Below are 26,649 nucleotides of genomic sequence, written 5' to 3'. Positions count from 1 at the left end.
TGGGGTCAGTTATTGAACACCCACAAAAATTGCCCAGCATGACTGATGCGATGGGTAGAGTTGTCGAAACATAGACTATGACTGTTGGTGTAAGCTTTGGTCAGATTGTGGAGGGTTTAAATGCCCTACGTGTGAAGTTGGATCAGTTGGGAGACGCTGAGTTGAGAGGAGTTTTGTGTGCTCAAGGACGAGCTCCTTGCTAAATTCTTCATTCTTGCTTATCTACATTAAAGTCCAAACCAAATTCTCCCAGAAGGTCGTCGTCTTGGTTACCTGCTCCTACCCCCACACAGAGACTGTCAGAGATGGCTCTCTTTTTGTCTCCTAGTTTTTATCTCTCTGTTTCTTCCCCATTCTGTGGGACTCACCACGTCATCTCTCTGGGCTCCCGGTGCTTTAACCCTGAGGCCCCAGGGAACGATATTTCATCACCTTGTAGGGCGCATGCCCCTATTAAGCTCACTTACCCATTAAGCAAACTTGCAACTTTGAACACAAATTATGCTAATACAGAAACAAGTTATTATCCTGCTTGATAACTAAATCAATACATGTAGTTGTTTTTTAAATATTCCAGCATTTTAAAGCCAGTCATACTGCTGTGTATTCTGAAAACATTCTGTCAATGTTCCCTCTACCTGGTGGTCATTTTGAAAGCCACTTGAAAACTTTGATCTGGAGAGTCCCCTCAGATTTAGAAAGAAATTAATACATAGCAATTTTTTTTTTGGGTAAGTATCACCAATTTTATTGGAGATTAATAATTTTAACACAATCTAGCACAAGTTGGAACTTGGATGCAAGAGAAAGTTACAGTTAATTCAAAAGACAGTTTTACAGCATTTTAGCCAATGCCACAATTCGTAGTTGACATGCTAGTCATATGAGATTGCTAAAGACACCAATATATTGGATCACACTTGATAATTTCATGTTTTACTATTTAGCACATCATCTATTTCCAAATGGATGAGAATAATAATTGTAGATTGCAGGATTTAAAAATGATTTTGTATCATCTTTACATGAGCTTAAAGGGTACAGCAGCATGAAAACTGGGATGCAATCAGTATTTCTAGCTTGACTACAAACAGTATATGATTATATAGTACACGGTAAAGAACATTTATGTGACAATACTGATGTTAAAATGGAGTCCATTATATTTTAAATGTGAAAGTATTTGTCACCCCATTAAGCTCAGGGTGCTCCCTTTAACCTCACTTAGCCTACATAGACTGCCTATGTGAATAGTTCATTAATTGTCTAAAAACAATCACCGTCAGATTTCTGTGTAAATTAAGGTCAATAATTATCAATACCTTATTTTTACTGACTTTCCATGTCTAAACTCAATTTAAAATAACAAATAATTGAAATTATTTACATTAAAAAAAAATTTAAATGTAAAATATTCTTGTAAGCTGTACCCATTAAGCGCACATCAGACTTTTGACTTTTAAACTTTAACTTCGTTATAAATGATAAAACGTGCAACAATGCTAATTTAAATGTTAATAGAGAGATTATTTCATTTGAATTTAACATCTCCTGCTAAACAGAATGACTTGATTTATATATGTAAAATTTTAGATTTGGGTGAGCTTAATAGGGGCGTTTACCTTACTTGTACAATGTGTATGACAATAAAGTTATTCTGACTAATGCAGTGGTTTGTGTGTCTAATGTAGTGGCGTGTGTGTGCGTGCATGTGTGTGCGCGCCTCTAATGCAGTGAGGGGTGTGTTCAGTGCGCGTGTGCAGTATGTGTGTGTTCAGTACGTACGCACGCGTGTGTTCAGTGTGTGTGTGCTTATCTGCTGCACTCCTGGGAAATTCCAAACCAAAACAACACATTCATATTGCCTGATCTCCATGGAAACATCTCAAATAAACCTGGCTGTTTTGTACCTATAAACAAGTTCTTAATGACGTTCCTGGTTAACATGAATCTAAAACAAACACCAAGGGTTATGGGTCTGATTCCCATGGAGCAAAATCAAATACATACATTTAAATCTGTGTCTCTGTTCAACTGGCCCTGGCATACGGTGGCCACTTAGGCTGGTGTAATAGGGCTGGGGCTGTAATGTGGGGTAATGCGGCTGGGGCTGTAATGTGGGGTAATAGGGTTGGGGCTGTGATGTGGGGTAATAGGGCTGGGGCTGTGATGTGGGGTAATAGGGCTGGGGCTGTGATGTGGGGTAATAGGGCTGGGGCTGTGATGTGGGGTAATAGGGCTGGGGCTGTGATGTGGGGTAATAGGGCTGGGGCTGTGATGTGGGGTAATAGGGCTGGGGCTGTGATGTGGGGTAATGCGGCTGGGGCTGTGATGTGGGGTAATGCGGCTGGGGCTGTGATGTGGGGTAATGCGGCTGGGGCTGTGATGTGGGGTAATGCGGCTGGGGCTGTCATGCTATGTGACGCTGGTACTGTTTATGATGACAGTTCTTGTGGTTGTAGGCCCGGGCCTGCAGGGGGCAGCAGAGGTGGCGGCAGTAAGCTGGGGGTTCTGATCAGTAAACTCCACGGGTTTCTAGAGCTGTCCACAGAACAGGGGAGTGAACACAGCCTGCCTGGACACTGGAGTGGTGAGTCTCACACACACATAATTATAACAAATAGGAACTTTTTATTGCGCCAGAGATTATGGAGTACTGTGCTAATGGTTAATGTGTTTGTTAGTATGTTTGTGGTAGTGTTAGTGTACTAATGACTGTGGTAGTGTTTGTTAGTGTACTAATGACTGTGGTAGTGTTAGTGTACTAATGACTGTGGTAATGTTTGTTGGTGTACTAATGACTGTGGTAGTGTTTGTTAGTGTACTAATGACTGTGGTAGTGTTTGTTGGTGTACTAATGACTGTGGTAATGTTTGTTGGTGTACTAATGACTGTGGTAGTGTTTGTTGGTGTACTAATGACTGGTAGTGTTTGTTGGTGTACTAATGACTGTGGTAGTGTGTGTTGGTGTACTAATGACTGTGGTAGTGTGTGTTGGTGTACTAATGACTGTGGTAGTGTTTGTTGGTGTACTAATGACTGTGGTAGTGTTTGTTGGTGTACTAATGACTGTGGTAGTGTTTGTTGGTGTACTAATGACTGTGGTGGTGTTTGTTGGTGTACTAATGACTGTGGTGGTGTTTGTTGGTGTACTAATGACTGTGGTGGTGTTTGTTGGTGTACTAATGACTGTGGTGGTGTTTGTTGGTGTACTAATGACTGTGGTGGTGTTTGTTGGTGTACTAATGACTGTGGTGGTGTTTGTTGGTGTACTAATGACTGTGGTGGTGTTTGTTGGTGTACTAATGATGAATGTCTTTTACTATATTTATCAATGGATTTGATTGTTTGCTTTTCACAGGTGCAGTGGCAAAGGAGTTTATTGATGCACGATCCACAGAAGAGGTAAACACACGCACAAGCAGAGGTGTATAATCCAGGTTCAGAAAGTAAAAGTCCTCACCTCCAGGATTTTGCTCAGGCTTCCTGGATTGTCTTAATTCTACTAATTTTACCTGGATTGCACTAATTAGAAAATCTAGCAAGCTTATATATATGATTTATGTTTATTAACATTTTACTGAGGTGATACCATTTGACATGTATTTAAATCATAACTGACCATGACTTGAATCTGGTTTATTTAGTCAAATTTTACAGAGAGTCACTAATCTTGACTTGTGGCAGTTGGGGTGTTCAGAGGTTCTTCTGTTTGACACCACATTCTGTTACATGATCTTCTGGCTCAAAATGTTCAGAATGGCTCCTAAAATGTGGTTACATTAGTAGACATACCACACGTTTGACTTGGCAAAATGTGTGTGTGTTTTTTTCATGTGTTCAGCCCGGTAGCTCCTCCGAGACCAAGACAATGTCCACAGCTCGATCCAAAAGGTTCGTTTCATTTAGCTGTATTGTATAATAGCTAAATCTGTGACTGGTGAATCAGTGTAGTATGTGATCAGCAGCAGTTTAAATGTTTTGTAAATTGTTCATGATGTGACTTCGTCCAGGAAGCCGTCGGTGGTGACCAAGCGCAGCGGCATGAACGAGTCCGACGCTTCATCAGAGAGCGCCGCGGAAGACGTGCTGTCAGCTAACTCCAGCGACCCCGACACCAGCTGCCTCCCCAAAGGTGCTACACCCACCACATGCGCTGTGCTACACCCACCACACGCGCTGTGCTACATCCTCAACGCCACACGCGCTGTGCTACATCCTCAACGCCACACGCGCTGTGCTACACCCACCCAATGTTAAGAAATATTTAAGAATATCTTCTAAGCTAAAACTTTCTGATCTTCAAATCCTAGTCAATGTTGGGTAAAAATTTCCTTTAAAATTAACGAAATTTGTGCCTTTATGTAACTTCCATGATTTGGTGAGAGGTGGATGGTTATTGTAGTTTTGTTCCTCTTTCCATCATGCAGGTACAGTGTTCGTGCAGCCGGAGGCTGTGGGTAATGAAGTTCGTGATGAGTTCAGAGGCCCAGAGTTCCGCAGCAAACGCGTCTACAGGCAGAACAAAGATGCGTCGGACAGGCGTAAAGGTAACGCGCATTCTGATTGGACAGGCGTAAAGGTAACACATTCTGATTGGACAGTGATTGATATTAAACTGACCACGAATGATCGGCCTGTCCCGGTGAACACTGCAACGTTCTCAAACAGCCCGTAAAAAGCAGTTAGTGTAACTGTATTTGTGGTGTTTAGTGGTGTAGTCGTGAGGGTGTAGTCGTCCTTTTTCTGCTGTACAGTAGGTTCAGACATGGAGAGGGTGAACTGCACTGCCTGTGGACAGCAGGTGAACCATTTCCAGAGGGACTCTGTCTACCAGCACCCGGCACTGAAAGTTCTCATCTGCAAGGTGTGTGTGTGATGCGTGTGTGTTTGTGTGTCTGTTAGGGGTGTCACGATTCTCTAAATCCTCGATTCGATTGTATTTCCGATTTTAGGGTCACGATTCGATTCTCGATTTACAGCAGAGAGGCCTATGCCAGTTTTAGATTAGTCTATGGTCAGTCATTGGTTTGATTTATCAAATTTACAATATCATTTCAAAAGGTGAGTTTGATTTAAGTGGTGCAAAGTAATACCAGTGATCTGTAATACACCACATTAGAAACTAATGGTCAAATTTAAATAATTTAATTAAGATAAATATAACAATCTTGTCCTCAGTGGAAAACAACAAACTAATAATAATAACAACAATGAGGTCACAGAAGGTACCTGCTATCTAGTGGCTTTTTTTGGAGGCAGCAATGTGCACTATTAAAACAGCAATGTGCAACATACAATAAATAATTTAAAAATACAGGAACAAACATGTACAAAATAATAGAACAAATAGAGCCTTAACAAACTAAACTCTATCCTACAAAATATCCTAAATTATTTCTTTAGTGTCTTCATACATGGAGGGCAACACTTTAGTTGTAAGATGCGACCTCGCGAGTGACTGTAGCGCGCGAACCTGCGCGAACGGTGGAGGTGTTTATACTTGGTGCGTCACATTCTTTGCAAACTATATTCCTTTGCAAACTATTCTCCGAAACTATATGTGGTAGTGTAAAGAAACACCCCTCAAAAACAGGGGAAGGAATATTTACCTGACCAATTTTAATATTGCATTGTGTTTCAGGTTTGAAAAGTGCTGGAATTTAGGCTGAAGTACTTGAAAATGCTTGAAATTGTAACCACTTCATTTCAGACAAATATCTGTCTGACTGAACAGTTCTCTTGTATTACGTTAACAAATACGAGCCTCTTGTAATTCCAGGACAAAACATGAGAGAACGTGAAGACGTTAAGATTGGGCGTTTTGAAAATAAACAACCATTAAATAATGTGATGAAAAAGCTAATTATTTCAAATCCTTCCGAGTATATTTATAAATATTTAACTTTATTAGGTTATGCTGGGAATTATTGAAATGGACCTTGAAAGTGACGTACGAGTGCTTTAATTCCACCTTATAAAGGTGTATGAGCCAAGCAAACATGACTTGGTTCATTGCGCTGAAGCGCAGCGCGCAAAGTTACAAAATTCGAGAGGCACACGACCTCGCGAATCGACAGAGCGCAAATTCCTCGTGCACGGGCAGAACCACCGCGTTTTCGTCATTTTCGATGCACGGACACTCGCGCTGCTCGCAACGCAAGTATAAACCAGGCTTTACTTTGCGTAGTGTGGGTTCTTGCGTAGCTTAGAGGGAGCGATCGTCTATCCTCTTTTTGACTTCGAGGCTCGAGATCGTGACATAATTTCGATCGATTTCGATTAAATATTGGAATCTAGTGTCTGTGCATGTGAGTCTTCAGAAAAGGTGTTGTCATAGGTGTTTAATGTGTATGTGTATATATATGTGTGTGTGTGTGTGTGTTACAGGCTTGTTTTAAGTACTACATGAGTGATGACATCAGTAAAGATTCAGAGGGGATGGATGAACAGTGCAGGTTTGACATTTCAGTGATCGTTTGAATCATTTGATCAGTGATTGTTTGAATCATTTCAGTGCTCACATTTTCATTTTAGTGCATTCAGGCTTATTTTGAATTTAGAGTGGTCAACCTCACTTACAGGTGCATTTCAGTGAATTAGAATATCATCGAAACGTTAATTCATTTCAGTAATTAAATACAAAAAGAACACCGACACTTGAAATAAATTTTGTCATGAATCAATATATGCATTTCACTTTTTGTTTTGGTTTACTAAAATAACTTACTCAAACTTTTTGATGATTTTTTAATTTGAGATGCACCAGTACATGAACTTGAATATGCATGAGTTTCATGTATGTATAAAAAATGCTTTACAAATAAAGATTATGTATTCTGTTGAAGTTGTATGAAAATGTTATCATTTTAATTTATAAAGCACATACACAAGCAAAACTATTTGGCCAAAAGTAATGTACAAGCAAAAAATAGCAGAAAATTTGTCTAAACCATAACAATACAAAGACCAGTTAAAGTGATTTTTTAGAGCTAGCCTATTCTCGAGATGTGTAGAAAAAACACTACGTAGGCCCAAGATTCAGGACTTCAGGCCCATTCTCATTCTGTCGGGTTAAGACAGCCCGTCAGGTGGGAAACAGGATGTTGTGGTGAACTGTGTCAGTAGTAGCTATTTGGTCAGAAAGCGTATAGGTTAAGATTCTGTAGGGGCGTTAGAGCTCCATCTGAACTGGTGTCCGTCTGCTGTGGTGGTTGCTGCAGGTGGTGTGCGGAGGGAGGAAATCTGATTGGCTGTGACTACTGCAGCAACGCCTTCTGTAAGAAGTGTGTCCTCCGCAACCTTGGGCGAAGAGAGCTGTCCGCCATCATGGAGGAGGAGAGGAAGTGGTATTGTTACGTGTGCAGTCCGGAGCCGCTCACGGACCTCGTCTTGGCCTGCGACTCCGTCTTCCAGAACCTCGAGAAGATCTGGAACCCTAAGCGCCGCCCTGACGCGGGCTCTGACCGGCCTGTGTTTGGTCGAACTGTGGGGGGCGGAACCCGTGGGAGGCAGAGGGCCGGTCGCAGCGGAACGGGGGCGGGACTCCCCACGGCGCCCTCTCTGCCCCTGTGCCAGCGCGTCCAACGCGTGGTTGACATGACGACGTCGCTGAACCAATCATTCGTGGCTTTTATGCAGACCGAGAAGGAGGAAGAGGCCGGTGAGGAAGAGGATGTGGAAAGAGCAGGGAGACTGAAGATGTTCAGAACCATCCTGCAGGACCTGCAGCAAGCACACACCGCGCTCCAGGTGTGGGGGCGGTGTTGGAGAGGAAGGGGGTGGGGTTTATAACAATTGTTAATATCAGGTTGTCGGATTTGGAAAATTATTGATGCGATTTTCGGTTCGCACAATGTGTTTGTTTTTTTGAATGTTTAAAATACATTGATTTTGCGGAGGTGTAATTATATGCGTTAGTTTAAATTGAATTACAAGTAGTTTTTTCCTTCAAAACATCTTTAATGTACGACATATAATTGGAATGGTGTAACGGTAGGGTGTAACGGTGACCTGTAGCGGTAGGGTGTAACGGTAGGGTGTAACGGTGACCTGTAGAGGTAGGGTGTAACGGTAGAGTGTAACGGTGACCTGTAGAGGTAGGGTGTAACGGTAGAGTGTAACGGTGACCTGTAGAGGTAGGGTGTAACGGTAGAGTGTAACGGTGACCTGTAGAGGTAGGGTGTAACGGTAGAGTGTAACGGTGACCTGTAGCGGTAGGGTGTAACGGTAGAGTGTAACGGTGACCTGTAGCGGTAGGGTGTAACGGTAGAGTGTAACGGTGACCTGTAGCGGTAAGGTGTAACGGTAGAGTGTAACGGTGACCTGTAGAGGTAGGGTGTAACGGTGACCTGTAGCGGTAGGGTGTAACGGTGACCTGTAGCGGTAGGGTGTAACGGTGACCTGTAGCGGTAGGGTGTAACGGTGACCTGTAGAGGTAGGGTGTAACGGTAGAGTGTAACGGTGACCTGTAGAGGTAGGGTGTAACGGTAGAGTGTAACGGTGACCTGTAGAGGTAGGGTGTAACGGTAGAGTGTAACGGTGACCGGTAGCGTTAGGGTGTAATGGTAGAGTGTAACGGTGACCTGTAGAGGTAGAGTGTAACGGTGACCGGTAGCGTTAGGGTGTAACGGTAGAGTGTAACGGTGACCGGTAGCGTTAAGGTGTAACGGTAGAGTGTAACGTGACCGGTAGCGTTAGGGTGTAACGGTAGAGTGTAACGGTGACCTGTAGAGGTAGGGTGTAACGGTAGAGTGTAACGGTGACCTGTAGAGGTAGGGTGTAACGGTAGAGTGTAACGGTGACCTGTAGAGGTAGGGTGTAACGGTAGAGTGTAACGGTGACCTGTAGAGGTAGGGTGTAACGGTAGAGTGTAACGGTGACCTGTAGAGGTAGGGTGTAACGGTAGGGTGTAACGGTGACCTGTAGCGGTAAGGTGTAACGGTAGGGTGGAACGGTGACCTGTAGCGGTAGGGTGTAACTGTGACCTGTAGAGGTAGGGTGTAACGGTAGGGTGTAATGGTGACCTGTAGAGGTAGGGTGTAACGGTAGGGTGGAACGGTGACCTGTAGCGGTAAGGTGTAACGGTAGGGTGGAACGGTGACCTGTAGAGGTAGGGTGTAGCGGTAGGGTGTAACAGTGACCTGTAGCGGTAGGGTGTAACGGTGACCTGTAGCGGTAGGGTGTAACGGTAGGGTGTAACGGTGACCTGTAGAGGTAGGGTGTAACGGTAGAGTGTAACGGTGACCTGTAGAGGTAGGGTGTAACGGTAGAGTGTAACGGTGACCTGTAGAGGTAGGGTGTAACGGTAGAGTGTAACGGTGACCTGTAGAGGTAGGGTGTAACGGTAGAGTGTAACGGTGACCGGTAGCGGTAGGGTGTAACGGTAGAGTGTAACGGTGACCGGTAGCTGTAGGGTGTAACGGTAGAGTGTAACGTGACCGGTAGCATTAGGGTGTAACGGTAGAGTGTAACGGTGACCTGTAGAGGTAGGGTGTAACGGTAGAGTGTAACGGTGACCTGTAGAGGTAGGGTGTAACGGTAGAGTGTAACGGTGACCTGTAGAGGTAGGGTGTAACGGTAGAGTGTAACGGTGACCTGTAGAGGTAGGGTGTAACGGTAGAGTGTAACGGTGACCTGTAGAGGTAGGGTGTAACGGTAGGGTGTAACGGTGACCTGTAGCGGTAAGGTGTAACGGTAGGGTGGAACGGTGACCTGTAGCGGTAGGGTGTAACTGTGACCTGTAGAGGTAGGGTGTAACGGTAGGGTGTAATGGTGACCTGTAGAGGTAGGGTGTAACGGTAGGGTGTAACGGTGACCTGTAGCGGTAAGGTGTAACGGTAGGGTGGAACGGTGACCTGTAGAGGTAGGGTGTAGCGGTAGGGTGTAACGGTGACCTGTAGCGGTAGGGTGTAACGGTGACCTGTAGCGGTAGGGTGTAACGGTAGAGTGTAACGTGACCGGTAGCATTAGGGTGTAACGGTAGAGTGTAACGGTGACCTGTAGAGGTAGGGTGTAACGGTAGAGTGTAACGGTGACCTGTAGAGGTAGGGTGTAACGGTAGAGTGTAACGGTCACCTGTAAGGCTGCATTCATTGCTGTAGACGTATTGTTGTAATAGTTCTTTTGAGCCCCAAATCACTGGGGCCAAGTAGTGTTTTGATCAGTGAGTCTGTCTCTGCTTGAACTGCAGGAAGCCCTGGACAGAGAGCTGGGCGGAGCCAAACCAGCAGGCGACATGGGCGTGGACACAACCAGACCAAAGGGGCGGGGCCGTCCGAGGAAGCCCCTCCCATCCAAGGCCACGGGGCTGACCAAGGAGCTGGTGGTGAAGCTGACGCCGGTGCCACTAGCCGGGGCCTCTGTGGTCAACACGACCGCTGTGGTGGACAAGCCAGAGTCCCGCGGGGCAGAGGACTCGGGCCAGGTCGAAGGTGAAGGGGTGGAGGTGGAGGTGGAGATGGGGGAGAGGACAGATGGTGTTACGGAGGGAAAAGAGGAGGTGAAGACAGAAGCGATGGATCAGGGAGGGGATGTTGTGGACCTGGAGGAAGACGGTGATGATGAAGACGAAGAGGAGGACGATGTAACCCCAGACGAAGGGAGTAAGCGATCCCCCCGCGTGAAGACCACGCCCCGCCGTCGCCGGACGGCCACGCCCACCGCCGCCAAACACTCCGGACTCGTGGAGGATTCGGACTCTGACGAGGTTCCCGCCGTGCTGCTGCAGACGGCCGCTGCTGGCGTGGCGACCAGTGAGGAAGAGGGCGTGCCCGAGAGCAACGGGGGCGGGACTAAAGCCAACCGGGAGGTTCGGAAACGCTGCCTCTTCGGCCTGGTCAAAACCACACCGCCGTGCCAAGAGCGGAATCTACGGAAACGCAAAGAGAGGTCCTCCTCTTCCTCCTCGTCCTCCTCCTCTTCCGTCGCTGACGCCAAGGAGAAAATGTCAAAGGTCAAGAGGCCGTTGGGTCACAAGATTGCAAAGATGGCGGCCGAGACATCGTCGAGCGACGGCGGGGAGCAGGACGCGCCCAGCGAGCAGAGCAGCGAGTGGGACGAGGACGACCAGAAGATCAAACCCCTGAGTGACGTGATGGTGTTGGGCACCAGAACCTTCCACCCACAGTCGTCTGGTGAGGGCCTCAGTCCTAATGTGAGCGCTGTGTTGATCTCCTCCTTCCTGGAGAGTAACCCCTGAATGTCTCGTCGCCCCCTGCAGGTGAGGAGGTGGACGAGCGCTGTGTGGAGCCTGTGCTGCTGGAGGAGGAGGATGTGGAGAATAGGTACGGAGCAGACCGGCCCGCTGCCTCTCACACACACTCTACTGATGGAGCGGAGCGGGGCGGGAGCCCCCCAGTACAGCCCCTCCCCCCCCACACCAGCAGGCCCAGTGGGCCTAGCACACGGCACCAAACATGCTTCAGACTGCCACGCACACACACACGCACACGACACACTCGTGCAGCAGCTACCACTGGTCTCATTCTGCGCAGACTGAACATGTAACACACACATTCAGGTTCAACATGTAATACACACACACACACACACACACACACATTCAGGTTCAACATGTAACCGTTACATGCTGAGACTAAACGTGTAACACACACACACACAAGCTTGTGTGATATACACACACACACTCCAAGACTGAACATGTAATGCTCACACACACACACATGCGTTAATGCACACACACACACACGCGTTAATGCTCACACATGCCCTGTCACATGAGTCTCCATAAGTTGAGGGTTGAAGGTGCACTGTCTGCGGGACACGGTCCTGTCTGCAGGACATGGTCCCGTCTGTGGGGTGTGTGTGATTGTCTGGATCAGTCTGATCAGCTCGGTAGCTTTTTTGGTTTGCTGAGTAGATGAAAAGTGAAAATCTGTGATGGTCAAACGCTTGCCCCCCCCACAGCCCCCGTCTGCCCCCCCCACAGCCCCCGTCTGCCCCCCTCAGCCCTGCAGCGGGGCACAAACGTGTCCTGCTGTCAGTTGCCCTGTGATTGTGTTTCTTGTGTGTATTTCATGTCTCGTTGACCTCGTTGAGAGCTTCTTAGCAGTTGTCACACTAGCACTGAACATGTACGTCTCTTGAGGGAACAGGTGGAGTTCTGTCTCACACACACACACACACGCGTCTCACTCCGTTTGGACTCTGGTTCAGTGCTGGGTCTACACACACACACACACACACACACACACACACACACACACACACCTCTCAGTCTGTGTGAACTCCAGCTGAGTGACTTCAGTTTTCTTTATTTTTAGTAGTAAGTTGCGTTTTTTTTGTGACTGTTCTATATGGTGTGGATGAGTTATTTAATTGTCGTTTTAGACGATGGCTTCGGTGCACACACCTCAGTGAGCACTTACTCCTGTGTCTGGTGTGTGTGTGTGTGCGCGTGTGTGTGTTTGTAGGCCACTGCCTGATGCTTCTGGAAGTGCAGTACTGTCTGTCAAACATTACCAGGGCTGTTTGGTTTGCTAACGGTAGGTGCAAGAAGAATGCTCTGCCCTTCACCACCACGTTATTAGTGACATTATTGCGCCTTATGGGTGTCATGTTGGATATGATGACCCAGAGAATAGTGATGTAAACCACCTGGGCAAGCAACCATGACCCTGAGACAGCCGTTGTGACCTTGCGTGACCTTGGCGTGTTCTAGTCGGCGTGTTTTTGATTTAGGCGTGTTGTGAGGTTACTGGTAATTTATAGTGTAAAGGTTTACGTTATTTTCACAAATACAGTGCTTTTGTGTTTTGACGCTAAGGGCCACCGTAGTTTCAGACTGTAGCCTCTGGCCTGACACCAGTCCTGAGGCTGGCGGCCCGACAGGTGCTGGTGTGTGGAGAGTGTAGCCCCGCAAGCTCTCAGGCTGCATATTCTGACCACTGGTGCTGGCGGCCCGACAGGTGCCGGTGTGTGGAGAGTGTAGCCCCGCATGCTCTCAGGCTGCATATTCTGACCATTGGTGCTGGCGGCCCGACAGGTGCTGGTGTGTGGAGAGTGTAGCCCCGCATGCTCTCAGGCTGCATATTCTGACCACTGGTGCTGGCGGCCCGACAGGTGCTGGTGTGTGGAGAGTGTAGCCCCGCATGCTCTCAGGCTGCATATTCTGACCACTGGCAACCCAGCCTGTACCACGTCCTGGAGGTAGCCGGCTGTGTTGAGTGGCATAACTGAACCTGCGCCTGCTCGGCTGGGCTCTGTGTTCAGACCCGTCAGGTCCGCGGGCCCAGTGGCCTGGGCAGACCCACAGATGAGGTCCAGTCTGTAATCACGGGTCTGTAGACAAACGGGCGTCCTAATAAAGTGGGCTTTGATTGGCAGAAGTTTTTAATGGTGTTCGTTACCTTTTGGGGGTCATATCAGTATTTTTACTTCTCCAGTTTATAAAGTTTATACTCCAGTTTATAAATGCGTTTACAAGTTGTGTTCAAAGATGGTAGAAGGTGTGTTCTGCTGTGAGGAACCGCACCAGGCTGGAGTCTTGAGCTCTTCACTGAGCTTCTGTACGGGAGCGTTCAGAGAAACGTTACACATTTTTATTGTTGCTGTTTGTAAATGTCATTATCCAATTAGTCTGTTACCATTGAGTAGTCGGGAGGATGAAGAATAATAATGTTTCTTGGTATCGTTAGCCATTGCACACATGTGACGGGCTTCATGAAGTCATGTATATTGTTTTGTTGTTGTTTTAAATCTCCGGTTCCTGTGCTAGAACTAGGTCTGTCCTGTTACAGCACAAATAACACAAATAATTATTGCTTTTCTTCTGTCCATTTCTTACAAATCATAGAAAAGAATAGAAAATGTCCAAATAAACGGGAAGAAGCTTTTTAACAGCCCTCAGCTCATGTTGAAGAGGGCACAGAAAACCAAAGCGCTATATAAAGTGCTCACGAGTGTATCGGCAGTATTCTGGAGAGTATACTGCCGACACCTGCGACAATATATCCACAATACTGGTTTGAGCATATTGACAGTACTTGTTAAGTATAGACACTATTCATGAGAGCATATTGACTAAATATCCAGCATATTGAGTATTAAAACTACTCGTGAGAGTATAATGACGCTACTCATGAGTATATTAAAACTTGCCCAGAGTAACCCTGTTAGACTGCCCTTTAGTAGCGGTGCAACTGTGGGGATGTCCGGAGGATGGCCACGCAGACAGGCAGGCGGCTGTGTGTGTGTTTGTGGTGTGTGGTGTGGTACATGAACAGGCTGTGTGCTTGGCCCTGGAGTGTGTGCAGTGTAACTGGAGGTGATACACTGCAGTGGAGTTTCACGTGTGGGATTAGAGGGCTAGATCTGTGTGTACGCTGCAGTCTGCCCATGTGTGGGATTAGATCTGTGTGTGCGATACAGTCTGCACACATGTGGGATTAGATCTGTGTGTACGCTACAGTCTGCCCACGTGTGGGATTAGATCTGTGTGTACGCTGCAGTATGCACACGTGTGGGATTAGATCTGTGTGTACGCTACAGTCTGCACACGTGTGGGATTAGATCTGTGTGTACGCTACAGTCTGCACACGTGTGGGATTAGATCTGTGTGTGTGCTACAGTCTGCCCACGTGTGGGATTAGATCTGTGTGTGCGCTACAGTCTGCCCACGTGTGGGATTAGATCTGTGTGTGCGCTACAGTCTGCACACGTGTGGGATTAGATCTGTGTGTGCACTACAGTCTGCACACGTGTGGGATTAGATCTGTGTGTACGCTGCAGTCTGCCCACGTGTGGGATTAGATCTGTGTGTACGCTGCAGTCTGCCCACTTGTGGGATTAGATCTGTGTGTACGCTGCAGTCTGCACACGTGTGGGATTAGATCTGTGTGTACGCTGCAGTCTGCACACGTGTGGGATTAGATCTGTGTGTGCGCTGTAGTCTGCACACGTGTGGGATTAGATCTGTGTGTACGCTACAGTCTGCCCACGTGTGGGATTAGATCTGTGTGTGCGCTACAGTCTGGACACGTGTGGGATTAGATCTGTGTGTGCGCTACAGTCTGCACACGTGTGGGATTAGATCTGTGTGTACGCTACAGTCTGCCCATGTGGGTCCCGAGTCTGCTGAACAAGCCGTTATTTTTTTTCCTCCAATATGAAATTGGAGAGACTGAAGTCTGTGTCTGTCTGTAGAAGTCTGTCTGTAGATGACGTTTGTGAAGATGAATGACTGAATACACAGGTGTTTTTGGACTGACCTATTTGACAGGTTTGTTAAAAGTTCTTAGCGGGCCTCCTGCCGTCACAGGCCTGCGCTCAGGTGGGAGGTGCAGGAGGAGGTGTGCTCAGGTGGGCGTGTTCAGGTGGGGGTGTTCAGAGCCCAGGCCTGAGTGGGGTAGATGGAAACCTTGACAAGTGTGTGAAAGCTTGTTTTTCTTCTCTCCTGTGTTTGGTGTGTGTTTCTCCTGCAGTGTAGGGTGAGGGGACCTTTTCCAAGCTCTTCTGCCAAGCTACTCACACCTGCTGCTTCTGCCACTGACCCCCCCAGCCCCCCCGTCTGCTGTCTCTCTCTGTCTGTCTGTCTCTGTCTCTCTCCCCCCTCTGTCTGTCTGTCTGTCTGTCTGTCTGTCTCTTTATGTCTGTCTCTCCCCCCCCCCCCCCCCCCCCCCTCTGTCTGTCTCTCTCTGTCTCTCTCCCCCCTCTGTCTGTCTGTCTGTCTATCTCTCTTACCCGTCTGTCTCTCTCCCCTGGGTCTGTTGTGCTCCACTGCTGGTAATGGACCAGGCCCTTATTCCTCGTGAACAAAACCCCCCGCACAATCATTGCACGCTTACCTTAGTTTGTTTGTTTTATATTGCAGTTCACACACGTCTTAAACTTGTAAATATAATTATTTTTAATAAAACAAATGCATGCAGATATATGCATTACGAATAAAGACAACTGTTCAAGTCTCAGTGTATGTAAGTGGTGCTGAAATAAAGTACTTCACCCACACTAGTTGCGTCTGTGTCCTTATTCATTATTATCTTTGAGAGTTTCTTATATTCTTGTAAGCTCACACTGAGAGTGTTGAAGACGTGATGGCTGTAACAGGATGTCACACTCGTACTGGGGGGGCTGCGTGTTCTCACTTCTCTAGTGCCACTCCGGTTAAACGGATCACTCGGCTGGCTAATGGATGCTAGAAGCACCATTTTGGAGCGCTCCCTGGGGCTGTGGTAAAAGCAGGACTGGATCTGTGCTGGATCTGGAGCGTGGGGTCGGCAGCAGGGTGAGCGGTAAGCACAGGGCTGTGTAGGTCACTTCAGTAACGTAGCACACTGGATCTGTAGCGCTGAGATGCTACTGACACACCGTATCGCCTGCATCAGGTGGTCTTAGGGGTGGGAGGAGACTGTGGTCAAGGATCACAAAGGTCACACTCGTGTGTGTGTGTGTGTGTGTGTGTGTGGTCACTGAGAACACAAGCATGAGTATGAACACATCACAGTGGATCTGATTCCTCTCCATGCAGCCTGATGCAGGACCCCAGCAGGCCAGGCTAACCATCCAGTATCTGCGGGACCCCAGCAGGTCAGGCTAACTGTCCTGTATCTGCGGGACCCCAGCAGTCCAGGCTAACCGTCCTGTGTCTCCGGGACCCCAGCAGGCCAGGCTAACCGTCGTGTCTGCGGGACCCCAGCAGGTCAGGCTAACTGTCCTGTATCTGCAGGACCCCAGCAGGCCAGGCTAACCGTCGTGTCTGCGGGACCATTACATGAGGAGGGTGTAGATTAGAGCCCTTTGATTCAGGTCCTCGTGAGAAGTCTGATGTTTGAGAGTTTGATCATGAGAGTCCAGTTGACTGAGTCCACTCATAAAGGCCTCTCACACACTGCAGCGTGCAAGAATAGTCCAACACGCAGGACACTGCTAGAACACCAGTGCTGATCCTGGATCAGTTTCCTCTGTGGTTGTGGCAATATATAAAGTAAGTATTTAAAAATAAGTGCATTGAGTGCTGTGTAAGTAATGATGTAGGTGAGGTGATCACGTCCTGCCCCGTCCTGCCCCCTGGAGGCCTTCATGCCCTGCAAGTCTTCAGCACTCCGCACCATCATATCTGCCACAGATCATGATGCTATTGCACCACATGACACATGGGAATGAAAACAACTGACTCTTTCTCTCTCTCTCTCTCTCTCGGTCTCTCCATCTGTCTCCCTGTCCTGGTCTGCTGTCTTTGTAGAATTGCTAAGCAGATCCTTTTAGCCAAGATCAGAGCCAATCTGTCTGACTCCGACCAGGACAGCACCTCTGACGACGACGTCCAGCCCGTCTGTGAGGAGAAGTTGGAGCGGAAACATGAAGTAGAGGCAGAGAAAAGCAACGCAGAAGACAGTAAGTGACTGACCATAAGGGGACACGCCCCCTTTGCCCAGTGTCCCCTTGGCAACGCAGAAGACAGTAAGTGACTGACCATAAGGGGACACGCCCCCTTTGCCCAGTGTCCCCTTGGCAACGCAGAAGACAGTAAGTGACTGACCATAAGGGGACACGCCCCCTTTGCCCAGTGTCCCCTTGGCAACGCAGAAGACAGTAAGTGACTGACCATAAGGGGACACGCCCCCTTTGCCCAGTGTTGCGTGGTTTCTCCATGATGCCATGATCGTGGAGTGTTCACCTCCCCCGGGTTTAAGTGTTGTTTTGTCTGTAGGTGAGCCCACTGATAACAGCTCGGATCCCGACGGTCCGATTCTGATACTGCAACAGCGTCACCGTCTGCTGAGGCGGGGTCTGACCCCATGGGTGGCCAAGCCCAAGAACAAACCAGCTGAGAGTGGGCGGGACAACCAGAAACACAAGCCCATCATTGGTTAGTGAAATTATTTTTGATGTTTGTTCATCAGAGGGAGAAAACTGAGTAAGTTCCTACGCTGATTCTAAACTGAAAACGAATGACAGGAGTCTGACGAGTTTGAGAAAGGAGGATGTCTTGGTAATATCTGATGATTAGAAATGTCTGACTTAGGAATGGAGGAGTCATAAAATGTCTTAGAAATGGACTGATAAATCCACATGTGCTGCTTTGTCTTTATTTTGCCATGATACCGCTGCAGTGAAATATCAAACCTTTTGATTTCTTTCTTTAATTACTGATTTGTTTCTTGTATTCATGTTCATGTTACTTTCATAAATGCAGTTTTTAATCTCACATTTCCTCTGTGTGTGTAGTCAGTAGCGACAGCTATGAGTCAGCCAGTGAGGAGTCGGCGTTGAGCGTAGTGCTCAGCCAATCAGAGGATGAAGATGTCAGGTAAAGCCACCAATGAGGGACTAATGGAATCACCAGTGTGGGACGAGCACTCATTCAGACATTTTATTGTATCATGTTTTTGATCTGAGTTTGTTCTACAGAATAAAATGTGTGAATGAGTGCTCGTCCCACACTGGGTATTAGTAAATATCAGAACACGGATAACTGGTGACATTTGTCATGTCAAGAGACATTTTCCCATTGACATGATTGTAAATGTTTTTATATCTACTGAACAATTGATATTGAAGATATTGTTATAAACAACATCCCTGTGCTGATGAAAGATGTATGATATTTCTAGTGTTTGCAGTGAAATGAATTATTGATTGCTGATGGGTTTATGTTTGTAATGGTTATTAATCTATTTTCTATAGCCAGAAGACACAAATCTCTAAAGACGAGAATGGCGAGGATTCAGCTGTTGGTGATGAATGTCACACAACTCTGGAGAAGGTGTGTGTGTGTGCGTGCATGCGGTGTGAGTGTGCATGCGGTGTGCGTGTGGTGTATGTATGTGTGTGTGTGTGTGCAGTGTGTGTGCGTGCATGTGTTATGTGTGTATATGTGTGTGTGTGTGTGTGTGCGTGCAGTGTGTGTGTGTGTATATATGTGTGTGTGTGTGTGCGTGCATGTGTTGTGTGTATATATGTGCGTATATGGGTGTGTGGGGGGGTGTGTGTGTGTGTGTGTGTGCGCACATGCATTTTTGACTGTATGTGTCCACTGTTTAAGTAGAGGAGATGTGCAGCAGGTTCCGTGAGGAACGTGAGTGTAACAGTAATAAACATAAACAAAACAAACATCTGGAGCAGAAACACCTCCACAGCTGGAGGATCATGGGAGCTCGACACACACATGTGGAACTTTACATCTGGTGTCGTGTGTGTGTGTGTGTGTGTGTGTGTGTGTGTGTGTGTGTGTGTGTGTGTGTGTGTGTGTGTGTGTGATCATCCCTCTGTTCCTCAGAGTGCTGAAGATGGTGGTGATGCTAGTGGTGACACACTAGGTGGTGGTGGTGATGATGATGAAGACCTCACAGTCGTGCCTAAAGGCAGGAGAAAGATCCGCAGGATTCTGGAGGTGACCCAGCTGGCCAAGGAGACTCAGGAGGCCCTGCGTGAGGAAGAGGAGAGGAGGAAGAGGCTCGCAGAGAGAGAGAGACAGAGACTGCTGGAGGAGAGCAGGAAGCGAGACAGAGATGATGGAGAGGTGTGTGTGTGTGTGTGTGTGTGTGTGTGTGTGTGTGTGTGTGTGTGTTTAGACAGAAATGTGTACACTAAACACTACACAAAGAGAATACGCTTTAGAGCTGGTGATCTTCACATCATATTTCCTGTAAATGCTGCATACGTCCTGACACTGCAGTGTAGGACCGTTAGACTCACAACACTGCAGTGTAGGACCGTTAGACTCACAACACTGACACTGCAGTGCAGGACCGTTAGACTCACAACACTGCAGTGCAGCGCCGTTAGACTCACAACACTGACACTGCAGTGCAGCGCCGTTAGACTCACAACACTGACACTGCAGTGCAGCACCGTTAGACTCACAACACTGACACTGCAGTGCTGCACCATTAGATTCAACACTGACACTGCAGTGCAGCACCGTTAGACTCACAACACTGACACTGCAGTGCTGCACCATTAGATTCACAACACTGACACTGCAGTGCAGGACCGTTAGACTCACAACACTGACACTGCAGTGCAGGACCGTTAGACTCACAACACTGACACTGCAGTGCAGGACCGTTAGACTCACAACACTGACACTGCAGTGCAGGACCGTTAGACTCACAACACTGACACTGCAGTGCAGCACCGTTAGACTCACAACACTGACACTGCAGTGCAGGACCGTTAGACTCAACACTGACACTGCAGTGTAGAACCGTTAGACTCACAACACTGACACTGCAGTGTAGGACCGTTAGACTCATGACACTGCAGTGTAGGACCGTTAGACTCACAACACTGACACTGCAGTGTAGGACCGTTAGACTCACAACACTGACACTGCAGTGCAGGACCGTTAGACTCACAACACTGACACTGCAGTGCAGGACCACTAGCGCCTTGGTGACATCGTCATAATACATTTGCTTTTCACTCCGCCTCTTAGGTGGTGATCATTGCTGAAGGTCCTGCGGCTAGCCCCGCCCCTCTAGTACTAGAACAGGATGACGTAACACATGAATGTCTGGTGCAAGTGGACACACGCCTGCTTTTTAAACTGAAACCTCACCAGCGAGAAGGTGAGTGTGTGTGTGTGTGTGTGTGTGTGTGTGTGTGTGTGTGTGTGTGTGTGTGTGTGTGTGTGTGTGAAGGGGTGAGGTTTATCTGGGACAGCTGCTGTGAGAGTGTGGTGAAGTGTGTGTGTGTGTGTGTGTGTGTGTGTGTGTGTGTGTGTGTGTGTGTGTGTGTGTGTGTGTGTATAATTGTGTGTGTGTGAGCGAGAGTTCAGTACAGTGTGTGTGTGTGTATAATTGTGTGTGTGTGTACAAGTGTGTGTGTGTGTATAATTGTGTGTGTCTGTGTAATTGTGTGTGTGTGTATAATTGTGTGTGTAATTGTGTGTGTGTGTGTGTGTGTGTGTGTGTAGGGGTGAGGTTTATCTGGGACAGTTGCTGTGAGAGTGTGGTGAAGGTGAAGTGTGTGTTTGTGTGTAATTGTGTGTGTGTGTGTGTGTGTGTGTGTAATTGTGTGTGTGTAGGGGTGAGGTTTATCTGGGACAGTTGCTGTGAGAGTGTGGTGAAGGTGAAGTGTGTGTGTGTGTGTGTGTGTGTATAATTGTGTGTGTAATTGTGTGTGTGTGTGTGTGTAGGGGTGAGGTTTATCTGGGACAGTTGCTGTGAGAGTGTGGTGAAGGTGAAGTGTGTGTGTGTGAGTGTGTGTAATTGTATGTGTGTGTATAATTGTGTGTGTGTGTGTGTGTGTAATTGTGTGTGTGATTGTGTGTGTGTATGTAGGGGTGAGGTTTATCTGGGACAGTTGCTGTGAGAGTGTGGTGAAGGTGAAGTGTGTGTGTGTGAGTGTGTGTAATTGTGTGTGTGTGTATAATTGTGTGTGTGTGTAGGGGTGAGGTTTATCTGGGACAGTTGCTGTGAGAGTGTGGTGAAGGTGAAGTGTGTGTGTGTGAGTGTGTGTAATTGTGTGTGTGTGTATAATTGTGTGTGTGTGTAGGGGTGAGGTTTATCTGGGACAGTTGCTGTGAGAGTGTGGTGAAGGTGAAGTGTGTGTGTGTGAGTGTGTGTAATTGTGTGTGTGTGTATAATTGTGTGTGTGTGTGTAATTGTGTGTGTGTAATTGTGTGTGTGTGTAGGGGTGAGGTTTATCTGGGACAGTTGCTGTGAGAGTGTGGTGAAGGTGAAGTGTGTGTGTGTGAGTGTGTGTAATTGTGTGTGTGTGTATAATTGTGTGTGTGTAATTGTGTGTGTGTGTATGTAGGGGTGAGGTTTATCTGGGACAGTTGCTGTGAGAGTGTGGTGAAGGTGAAGTCCTCCTCCGGCTCCGGCTGCATTCTGGCACACTGCATGGGCCTCGGAAAAACACTGCAGGTACAGATACACAACGTGTGTGTGTGTGTGTGTGTGTGTGTGTGTGTGTGTGTGTGTGTGTGTGTGTGTGTGTGTGTGTGTGTGTGTGTGTGTGTGTGTGTGTGTGAATGCACCTGAGAGTCTAAATTGTGTGTATGCAAGCGTGATAGTATTCCTATTCAGATTGTGTGTGTGTGTTTCAGGTGATAGTATTCTTACACACAGTATTGAACAGTCCGCTGCTGCCGTTGAAGTCAGCGTTGGTGGTGTGTCCCCTCAACACTGTGCTCAACTGGAGGGACGAGTTTGACAAATGGCAGCGTGGTCCTATTGCACACAAACTACAGGTGACACACACACACACACACACACACACACACACTGTACTAAACTCTCTCTCACACACACACACACTCACACTGTACTGAACTCTCTCTCTCACACACACTCACACTGTACTGAACTCTCTCTCACACACACACTCACACTGTACTGAACTCTCTCTCACTGTGCGTTCACACCGAAAGCGATAAAATCGCTCTCCGTCGCCGAGTCGCCAGCATTGCGTCGCGTGGGGGCATGTCCAACATCACGCCTCCATGCAGCACGTGACAGATATGCAAATCACGTTTTTAAAGCAGGACGCAGTATTTATTTTAATCTATTTATTACAGGACACACGATTATAAAGGAGTGTGTGTATAAAACATAGTGTGTGTATAAAACACATATAGTATATAAACCTAAAATGTTTATGTATTTTTTTTTTTCACTTTTTACCCCAGACCCGAAGATCAAACAGGAATTTAAAAAATCATAACCAATAATAGGGTATACGCTAATTTATTGCAGATGTTTTTTAACAAATGAACAGTATTCCCTCCAAAAATAAACATCGTAAAGTGCGGGACATCCAGAGACAGTCACTATTAATCTCTCCTCCATTTTGCAATCGGAACAAATAATCAGTAGGAACCAAAGTCAGAGGTGCGGTTTCGGAGGAGGGTGCAAACATACTTTCTGATTGGTAGTCGCCGCCGCGCGTCACTGCTCATTTGCATAAAGTTGAGCCAAGCTCAACTTGTTCGCGTCGAATCGCTCACGTCGCGTCGCTGGGTGTCGCTCACTCTCATTGAAAATGAATGACTTCCGGTCGCCGTGTCGCTCTCGTCACTTTCGGTGTGAACGCACAGTTACAGACACACTCACACTGTACTGAACTCTCTCTCTCACACACACACACACACTCACACTGTACTGAACTCTCTCTCTCACACACACACAAACACTGTACTGAACTCTCTCTCTCACACACACACACACACTCACACTGTACTGAACTCTCTCTCTCACACACACAAACACTGTACTGAACTCTCTCTCTCACACACACACAAACACTGTACTAAACTCTCTCTCTCACACACACACAAACACTGTACTGAACTCTCTCTCTCACACACACACACACACTCACACTGTACTGAACTCTCTCTCTCACACACACAAACACTGTACTGAACTCTCTCTCTCACACACACAAACACTGTACTGAACTCTCTCTCTCACACACACACACACACACTCACACTGTACTGAACTCTCTCTCTCACACACACAAACACTGTATTGAATTCTCTCTCTCACACACACACAAACACTGTACTAAACTCTCTCTCTCACACACACACAAACACTGTACTGAACTCTCTCTCTCACACACACACTCACACTGTACTGAACTCTCTCTCTCACACACACAAACACTGTACTGAACTCTCTCTCTCACACACACACTCTCGCTGTCTGTTCTGACCCACACTGTGTCAGGTGGTGGAGTTGGCTACGGTGAAGTCTGTGTCGTGTCGGGTGGAGGCTCTGGATAGGTGGCACAAGGGTGGAGGAGTGATGGTCGTGAGCTATGAGCTGTACCGCGTCCTCACCAAGGGCAACCGCTCCATGTACCACAGACACCAGGACGCTCTGCACACGGCCCTTCAGAACCCCGGTAATACCATGCACCACAGGGGGAGGAGTCTACAGTGGGGGGAGTCTACAGTGGGGGGGAGTCTACAGTGGGAGGAGTCTACAGTGGGGGGAGTCTACAGTGGGAGGAGTCTACGGTGGGAGGAGTCTACGGTGGGAGGAGTCTACAGTGGGAGGAGTCTACAGTGGGGGGGAGTCTACGGTGGGAGGAGTCTACGGTGGGGAGGAGTCTACAGTGGGAGGAGTCTACAGTGGGAGGAGTCTATGGTGGGGAGGAGTCTACAGTGGGGAGGAGTCTATAGTGGGAGGAGGAGTCTGCAGTAGGGAGGAGTCTACAGTGGGGGGAGTCTACAGTGGGAGGAGTCTATAGTGGGAGGAGGAGTCTGCAGTAGGGAGGACTATGCAGTGGGGGGAGTCTACAGTGGGGGGGAGTCTGCAGTGGGAGGAGGAGTCTGCAGTGAGGAGGAGTCTACAGTGGGAGGAGTCTACAGTGGGAGGAGTCTATAGTGGGAGGAGGAGTCTGCAGTAGGGAGGAGTCTACAGTGGGGGGAGTCTACAGTGGGAGGAGTCTATAGTGGGAGGAGGAGTCTGCAGTAGGGAGGAGTATGCAGTGGGGGGAGTCTACAGTGGGGGGGAGTCTGCAGTGGGAGGAGGAGTCTGCAGTGGGAGGAGGAGTCTACAGTGGGAGGAGGAGTCTACAGTGGGAGGAGTCTACAGTGGGAGGAGTCTATAGTGGGAGGAGGAGTCTGCAGTAGGGAGGAGTATGCAGTGGGGGGAGTCTACAGTGGGGGGGAGTCTGCAGTGAGGAGGAGTCATCTGCAGTGGGAGGAGTCTACAGTTTTACTTCATATCCTTTGTCTTCACTGCAGAAACCCAGTACCTCAAATATGTTCAGCTCTTACATTGTTTCCCACCATAATTTGTGTGTGTGTTTGTTTCCATGTGTGTGTTTTTGTGTGTGTGTGTGTGTGTGTGTGTGTGCGCGCGCGTTTGTATTTTGATGTGTGTGTGTGTGTGTGTGTGTGTGTGTTTCTGTGTGTGTGTTTCTGTGTGTGTGTTTAGGTCCTGATATCGTGGTGTGTGACGAGGGTCATATCCTGAGGAGGGAGGCCTCTGGGATCTTTAAAGCCCTGAGCTCTATACACACACGCCGGAGAATCGTCCTCACTGGCACCCCGCTTCAGAACAACCTCACAGAGTGTAATGACCTTTAACCTTGACCTTTAACCTCTTGATAGCAAAATGTCAAACTGTTCAGCCAGACGCTCATATCTGTCTATCATTCTGCACTTACAACTGCCCGATGTCTTGACAGTATAGCGTTAAGTCCTTGAAGTCTTAGATGAACTGTTCACCTTGAGACAGACAGTGATGGTGTGTGTGGATGTTCTGGTGTAGATTACTCCTGACTGAGCTCCGTCGTGAGTGATGGTGTGTGTGGATGTTCTGGTGTAGATTACTCCTGACTGAGCTCCGTCGTGAGTGATGGTGTTTGTGGATGTTATGGTGTAGATTACTGCATGGTGAGCTTCATCAAGGAGAACCTGCTCGGCTCTCTGAGGGAGTTTCAGAACCGCTTCATCAACCCAATCCAGAACGGCATGTGTGCTGACTCCACCCCCTCGGACGTCAGGCTGATGAAAAAACGCGTCCACGTCCTTCACGAACTCCTAGCAGGATGTGTGCAGGTTAGAGTCCTGGCGGGTGTGTTCAGGTGATAGGGGTTATGTGTTAGGGATTAGGGTTATGTGTTAGAGATTATGGTTATGTGTTAGTGTGAGGGTCAGGTTTAGGGTTGGGGTTAAGGTCAGGTTTAGGGTCAGATTTAGGTTTAGGGTCAAGGTCAGGTTTAGGGTCAGGGTCGGGTTAAGGTCAGGTTTAGGTTTAGGGTCAGGTTTAGGGTTAAGGTCAGGGTCGGGTTAAGGTCAGGTTTAGGTTTAGGGTCAGGTTTAGGGTTAGCCAGAGCTCACAGGAGATATGCAGGAGGGTTAGTGGGTTAACAAGTGTGCGTTTGTGCGCATGTAGCTTTGTGTGTGTATGCACATGTAACTTGTGTGTGTGTGCACATGTAGGTTTGTGTCATTCATTTTACGTGTGTTTTAGAGGCGGGACTATTCTGCGCTGACCCCCTTTCTGCCTCCTAAGCGGGAGTACGTCCTGTCAATCAGGATGACATCACTGCAGTGTCAGCTGTATAGACACTACCTGCACAACTACACAGGTAAGTGTGGAAATGTAGAGAGCATTTCATCATCAGATCTTAACACCTTGGAGGAGGTGTGTGTGTGTTTGTATATATATATATATATGTGTGTGTGTGTGTGTGTGTGTGTGTGTGTGTGTGTGTGTGTGTGTGTGTGTGTGTGTGTGTGTAGGTGAAGGTTATGGTGTAAATAGGCTGTTTCAGGATTTTCAGATTCTCAGTCTCATATGGACTCATCCATGGTGTCTTCAGCTTGCTGACCTCAATAAGGGGAACAAGGTGTTTACACTTCTGTACACACACACACGCACACACACACACACCTTTACACTTCTGTACACACACACCTATACACCTCTTTACGCACACACACACACACACTTATACACCTCTTTACATGCACACACACACACACACACACACACACACCTCTGTATACACACACACACACCTGTACACCTCTGTACACACACACACTTATACACCTCTTTACACACACACACACACACACACACCTATACACCTCTGTACACACACACACACACACACACACTTATACACCTCTTTACACACACACACCCACCCCTATACACTTCTGTACACACACCTATACACTTCTGTACACACACCTATACACTTCTGTAC

At 47.6% G+C, this 26,649-nt stretch overlaps 1 protein-coding gene across 3 annotated transcripts in view; it reads left to right on the top strand.

The window, feature by feature from the left end:
- Positions 1 to 26,649, top strand: part of atrxl (ATRX chromatin remodeler, like) — a 44,824-nt gene that overhangs the window by 1,723 nt on the left and 16,452 nt on the right. For 2 of the 3 annotated variants that reach the window (XM_076991033.1, XM_076991029.1), the window contains exons 2-24: positions 2,463 to 2,590; positions 3,362 to 3,405; positions 3,845 to 3,894; positions 4,014 to 4,135; positions 4,431 to 4,550; positions 4,758 to 4,867; positions 6,391 to 6,458; positions 7,224 to 7,752; positions 10,193 to 11,135; positions 11,222 to 11,285; positions 17,204 to 17,355; positions 17,672 to 17,830; positions 18,190 to 18,271; positions 18,649 to 18,727; positions 19,241 to 19,483; positions 20,402 to 20,534; positions 21,727 to 21,836; positions 22,019 to 22,162; positions 23,646 to 23,823; positions 24,864 to 25,001; positions 25,314 to 25,489; positions 25,905 to 26,022; positions 26,177 to 26,283. In XM_076991033.1, coding sequence (XP_076847148.1) covers positions 2,463 to 2,590; positions 3,362 to 3,405; positions 3,845 to 3,894; positions 4,014 to 4,135; positions 4,431 to 4,550; positions 4,758 to 4,867; positions 6,391 to 6,458; positions 7,224 to 7,752; positions 10,193 to 11,135; positions 11,222 to 11,285; positions 17,204 to 17,355; positions 17,672 to 17,830; positions 18,190 to 18,271; positions 18,649 to 18,727; positions 19,241 to 19,483; positions 20,402 to 20,534; positions 21,727 to 21,836; positions 22,019 to 22,162; positions 23,646 to 23,823; positions 24,864 to 25,001; positions 25,314 to 25,489; positions 25,905 to 26,022; positions 26,177 to 26,283 — 3,997 coding nt within the window. The remainder of the gene's footprint in view (positions 1 to 2,462; positions 2,591 to 3,361; positions 3,406 to 3,844; positions 3,895 to 4,013; positions 4,136 to 4,430; positions 4,551 to 4,757; positions 4,868 to 6,390; positions 6,459 to 7,223; positions 7,753 to 10,192; positions 11,136 to 11,221; positions 11,286 to 17,203; positions 17,356 to 17,671; positions 17,831 to 18,189; positions 18,272 to 18,648; positions 18,728 to 19,240; positions 19,484 to 20,401; positions 20,535 to 21,726; positions 21,837 to 22,018; positions 22,163 to 23,645; positions 23,824 to 24,863; positions 25,002 to 25,313; positions 25,490 to 25,904; positions 26,023 to 26,176; positions 26,284 to 26,649) is intronic. The other variant, XM_076991030.1, reaches the window with a different exon arrangement.

Source organism: Brachyhypopomus gauderio, unplaced genomic scaffold (assembly GCF_052324685.1).
Source record: "Brachyhypopomus gauderio isolate BG-103 unplaced genomic scaffold, BGAUD_0.2 sc80, whole genome shotgun sequence".
Taxonomy (NCBI): domain Eukaryota; kingdom Metazoa; phylum Chordata; class Actinopteri; order Gymnotiformes; family Hypopomidae; genus Brachyhypopomus; species Brachyhypopomus gauderio.
The sequence above is the reverse complement of the archived record's forward strand: the minus strand, read 5'-3'. Positions and strand labels throughout refer to the sequence as shown.